At 31.7% G+C, this 5,689-nt stretch overlaps 1 protein-coding gene across 1 annotated transcript; it reads right to left on the bottom strand.

Moving 5' to 3' along the window:
- Window positions 1–2,368: 2,368 nt before the first annotated feature.
- LOC131613579 (protein FAR1-RELATED SEQUENCE 5-like) lies at window positions 2,369–4,251 on the bottom strand. The gene is made up of 4 exons (XM_058885236.1): window positions 3,575–4,251; window positions 3,219–3,494; window positions 2,776–2,906; window positions 2,369–2,514 (listed from the first exon to the last, which is right to left on the bottom strand). The coding sequence occupies exons 1-4, from the start codon at window positions 4,249–4,251 to the stop codon at window positions 2,369–2,371; spliced, it is 1,230 nt and encodes a 409-aa protein (XP_058741219.1).
- Between the last annotated feature and the right edge of the window lie 1,438 nt (window positions 4,252–5,689).

Below are 5,689 nucleotides of genomic sequence, written 5' to 3'. Positions count from 1 at the left end.
ATGTATTATTCGCCATAAGATATCCTACATAAATTAAAAGGACACCCACATCTACTCGAACTATTGTCATTTTGTTTCGACTTTCGTACAGGTTTTGTGTAATTGCCACTTCTTTCTCATCTCATTGTCACAAATGCTTGTCTTTTATCATAACCATTATTTGACCTCCTAATTACAACGTCGAATTCTAATTTAGCAGCCTCTGTGTGAATCCATTAGAGCATATGTTTATGAACAACAAACACGTGATCAATTGTAAATTATTTACCAACCTCTACCTTGACATCAACCAATTTAACATCCGTAGATAAAATCGTTTTGGGGTCAACATCAGGGTGCACCATATTTAAGGCCAATCATAAAAAAATTTGACCAAAAGCAACATTAAACTAATAAAAAATACAGTTGTGTATGACATGCAACAAAAATCGGAAATATAGTTCGAGGCGCAACATTCATTTATTCTGACTAAAAATCAAATTCAAGCAAGTAAAGAGGAAGGAAATATATGTACATTATCTTAAATTTCAGTTGCTCTTGCTTCTTTTGATGTTAAAAATAGAAAAATGTTGTTTTGAAGTAGAAAACTTGATTGAGTACGGAAGGTGGTTTTAATAAGGTTTGGAGAAGAAATAGTGGTATGATCATGAGTAAAGAAAACATGCAAGTTGATATTTTATTAAATTTTCCGCTTGAAAAATCTAAAAATGCACTTTCGAATAAGTTAATGAGTCGTGAAATATATGCAAGATGGTGTTTTTTTAAACAAAATCATTGTCTAGAGTGAGTTCGGAGATACACTTTTGGATTTTTTTTTAAATGAGGGTGTGTCTCACTTAGAAAGTGTTTAGGTCTGCAATAAGTGCATCCGAAATTATACTTCTAAATTAGTGAAGGGAATTTTTGAATTTTTTAAGGGTGGCTCTTCACCACCAAGGATGGGAAGACCAAACTCCAACTTTAAATTGGGGGGTTTCTCTTTCCACCCTTATGGGTGTGTCCAACACCCTTGAAAATAAAAAAAATGCTCTTTCTATGTCCGGAGATGCATCTTCACACACACCTAAAATCACACCAACAAAGACATTGCAAGTGGTACACCCCTATTGTACTCCAAAAAGTTATCCGGAAATGCATCTTCGAATTTCAGAGATGCACATCTGAAAATATCATTTCACTAATGGTCGCATTAGCAAACAATGACATACTTGATGTTAGTGTTTTGTAAAATAAAAACTTCTGAACTTATTAATTTTTTTTTAAATCTTTGGTTTTGGTTCTATGTCAAATGAAGTTATGTCCATTAATATGGATTTGAATTATATTATTTGTTTATTTATTTGCTTGTCGACGTGTCTTAGGAAATAACAGGCATTCATATTGACAACACTTTTAGGCTTTGTTGAGCCCTAAATGTTATAATTATAGGTATGTCATCTGCTTTATGTTGCTTTGCAGAACTTTGTTATTTCGGGCATGATCATTTCAAAGCAAAATAAAATTTTGGATGTGCATCTTCAGAATTCGAAGATGTATTTTCGGACAATTTTTTTTAGTAAAATAGAAATGTTTCACTTACGAGGTACTAAAATATGAGTAAAAAAATGCGTCCGGAGATGCATCTCTCAACACTAAGAACATTTAAAACTTTTCACAGTGATTGAGGAAAACACATAAGGGTGGAAATAGAGGATTCTTCATGCTACCCCCTAATTTATAAATGACCCCCCCCCCTTTATGGTGTTCTGTCGTAAATACCCTTACTAAAAAACTTGAAATTTTGAAAATTACGTGTGAATACTGGAAATTTCAAAAAACTACTCTGATTTACCGAAAAAAATTGTTTTTTATCGAAAATTTAAAATTTCCCGGAAAACTCCAAATTTCCACTATAACTTCTCGGAAATTTCCAAATTTCCGGTATTATACTAGAAATATGTTTTTTCAATTTTTTTTCCTTGATTTTTCTCAAATAACTGAATTGGTAAAATAGCAACCGACTAAATATATACATATAAAAACTGTCATACACACAAGGATACAAAACCAACTAAGATGACTTCTTAACCCCAATTTCCATTGTCACCAACATCAATAATGTCATTGATATATGGATGTAAGATAGTAGGGAATTGTGACAAGTAGAGATGTCTTGAAGATTTGGTGGATGGTTGGTTACTAATCGGCGTACTTGACGGTTGACTTGCTATTAGTTTTGTGCATGATCCCTTCGTAGTCTGACTTCCTTGTGAGCCTTTTACATACTCCTACTGGCTAGAATCACAATGCACATAACTCTCTTGACTCTTTCTACACTTCTTAACACCCCTCTCTGGCTTGTACTTCACCGGCGATGGACACATAGAAGTTATGGATGGGTGTATAGTTCCCGAACCTTTTTCTTCAACACCCTCTGACTTACAATATCCAGTGAGCTAAAATATGTCTTTAACTCTTCACACTCTATTTCTAAAACCCACTTTATACTACTCTCATCATGAGTGATCTCATGCTCTACAATGTGCAATTTTGTCCAAAATTCATAAATCAAGTTTAAAGGAACATGATTGCCTACTATTTGGAAATTGGCAAGCTGATAGGCACACGGTAACCCATGTGTTGTTCTAATGAAGCAACCACATATTTCTTAGCTAGAACCAATAAACTTCACCCTTTCTAGTTCCTTTTGAATGAGCTATATACAATGTCTTGAGACAAAACCGTGCAACCTGGAATAGAAATGAAAGTTATACTGATGCTCAATGTTGATAATACTTTTTTGAAACGACACTCTGATTGAACCTAGCTGCAACTTAAACATGGTGTTCACAACATCCCAACTTCGGCATAATTCTCGGTGGCTTGTAGTCAACATGTTTTTTAGTCTCCAATGAGCAGACTCCACCCTAAAAAACATAAATAGAAATAAATGTTAACTTATGATTAGCTATAGCTATAATAACATGAAACTCCAATGTTTCGTGTACCTGTTTGTTGTTGTGTTCCATAAATGAGTGACTTTGTTAGTCGAAGCAGCAAAAAACCTTTCTTTATAAGGTGTCAATCATGTTTCATTCACATATTTAACAAATATAGGAATATCAGCACAAATAGTCTCAAAGTGCTTGACGTGTTCGACAAACTCAACTTTTGTGTTTGAATACATGAATTTGTTCCATAGATCCATGATATGTTCTTGTCTTTCTTATTTGACATACTCTCTATATTTCATGCTCACATTATTTGAAATATGGAACGAACACCACAAGTGTGTTGCATTTGGGAACACAGATTCCATGGCATTCATCAATGCAAGTTCTCTATCTGCCACCACAACCTTTGGTAGCAATTTTTCCGAAGAGAACAACTCTTTGAGCTTCTCAAATGTCCATGATAAATACTCCTCCCTTTCATGCTCCAAACACCCAAAGGCAACTGAAAATGTCAATTTCGTTGACCTAACACCAACAATCTCAAGTAGTTGTATCTGGTACCTTCTTGATGAAAATGCACATATTTAAACTCAAAACAACATCTACAACAAATATCAGGATATGCATTTAAAAATTATTACATGTTTGTCTTGTATGTGCAATCAAAAATCAACACCAAATGAAACATATTCAGCAATTTCACAGAATTAGGATGTGTCCAAAAGATATCAGCTACAACATATGAGTTGTCCATATTTCTAGTCCAACACATGTATTTCTCTTGATGAATAAGGCTCAACAACATCTGCATTTCTGTCAATGCACCTCTCTTGCTTGTTCTGTATGTAGCTCTAGATGTATGCACCTGAGTAACACTCATGAGATTTTCTATACTTTTGTCTTTCAAAGCAGCAACTATGTACCTTGCAGCCATATTGTATTCCGTCATTTCATTCACAGACTTTCTATCATGATCTTTTAGACGGACCAATATGTCATTGCCTTCCAAATCATTGGATAGTTTATGATTGTGCATCGCGTATCTAACCATCACCTTCCAACCGATACCACTTGGAACAGATCTCAGCCTAAACAGACATTTAACATTCATACTATAAAGGCCTTCTAAGGAATTAGTGCTTTCGCAGGATTTATTCATTCTTTTGTAATTTCCTTCTCTCTCACAATCTATAATCAATTTATTCTTCCTCCCTGGTATTTCATTAGCAGCATTTGAACGAATAGTGACAACAATAATGTCATATTGTTTACCAGTAGCATGTGCCCATGGTAAAATTTCAAATCGAGATTTAAACATCTGTCAAATACAACACATAAATATTAAACTATCACTTTCTTAAATACGGGAAAACAATTCAAAACTGCATTAGTTGAATAGAAAACATACATTTATGAGGTGAAGAACTCCGTAAAATCTGTACAAGAATTTGTCGAAGAAGCTGCAGGCTCTAGACCACACGAGAAAAGAACATTATCTGCAGACATACTGAAAATTTCAAGCAATTTCAAATTTTCTGGTAGAATTTGTGACAAACCGGAAATTTTAAATATTCCGATAAATTACTCTGGTTTTCTCTTATGGCACCAGAAATTTTAAAATTTTCGGTAATTCACTATTGGAAATTTGTAAAATACAAATAATTTCCGATAAAAAATCAATTTCGTGTACCGAAAAATTCTAAGAGGGTATCAAAAATATCTAAAGTATATTGAAAATTTTAAATTTTACTGATTTGAAAAAGTGAATTTTTTTTTAACAAGTGTAACTATGTTTTAAGTAAATAATATCAAAGATATTTTTGTCAATACAAATACGGGAGGTATAATATATATATATATATATATATATATATATATATATATATATATATATATATATATATATATATATATATATATATATATATATATATATATATATATATATATATATATATGAAATAGGATCAAATGTTGTCAAAGTTTAATTTGACTTCAAATCTCAACTGTTAAAATAATTGATCAAACGGTAATACTAAATTATTTTATTTTATTTAGTATCACTCTTTAATCAATTATTTTAACGGTTGAAATTTGGTGTCAAATTAAACTTTGACACCTTGGTGTCATTTGATCATATTATATATATATATATATATATATATATATATATATATATATATATATATATATATATATATATATATATATATATATATATATATATATATATAACTTAGGGGATGACTTCTAGAATCCTCGTGAAAATAGATCTAAATTGGACTATCTAATTGTATGGACTTTATAATGTAACGATGCAAACCCAATTCCAATTCGTGTCATAGATTTAAAAGAAAAAACAAAAAACCAATACATTATTTAATAACTACAAGTATTCATTCTTTTATCATTGACCATTAATTTAACAACCATTGATCATTGGGCTTTTCTTTAACAACCATTGATTTTTGACTTTTTTTAACAACCATTGATTTTTGACTTTTTTTAACAACCATTGGTTATTGACCCTTGTAAAAGTGGTGACATGGGAATCTAGAAGTTTGACCAACTCACCCCAAAATGAAAGGAATGGCCATCACGTAAAAAAACACTAGTATCTCCCCCTCCTTTCATCATTATATATATAACATACTCAAACCAATTTTCTTTACTATAAGATTTATAATTTAGGTGATTGATTAAAATCTGCTTAATCTGCAACAAACATAATGGGACCCCAGAAACTAGGTGCTGTA

The sequence above is a fragment of the Vicia villosa genome, linkage group LG6 (assembly GCF_029867415.1).
Source record: "Vicia villosa cultivar HV-30 ecotype Madison, WI linkage group LG6, Vvil1.0, whole genome shotgun sequence".
In the NCBI taxonomy this organism is placed as follows: domain Eukaryota; kingdom Viridiplantae; phylum Streptophyta; class Magnoliopsida; order Fabales; family Fabaceae; genus Vicia; species Vicia villosa.
This window is presented reverse-complemented; position numbering and strand designations above follow the sequence as displayed.

Bases quoted from the DNA above. Each gene is read 5' to 3' on its own strand.
- LOC131613579 (XM_058885236.1), bottom strand. From the start codon at position 4,251: ATGTTTAAATCTCGATTTGAAATTTTACCATGGGCACATGCTACTGGT. The intron at 3,495-3,574 runs GTAATAATTTTT...TTCATCAAGAAG, and splicing joins TGCACATACAAGACAAACAT to GTACCAGATACAACTACTTG. The intron at 2,515-2,775 runs GTATTATCAACA...TGCACATTGTAG, and splicing joins CAGAGTGTCGTTTCAAAAAA to AGCATGAGATCACTCATGAT.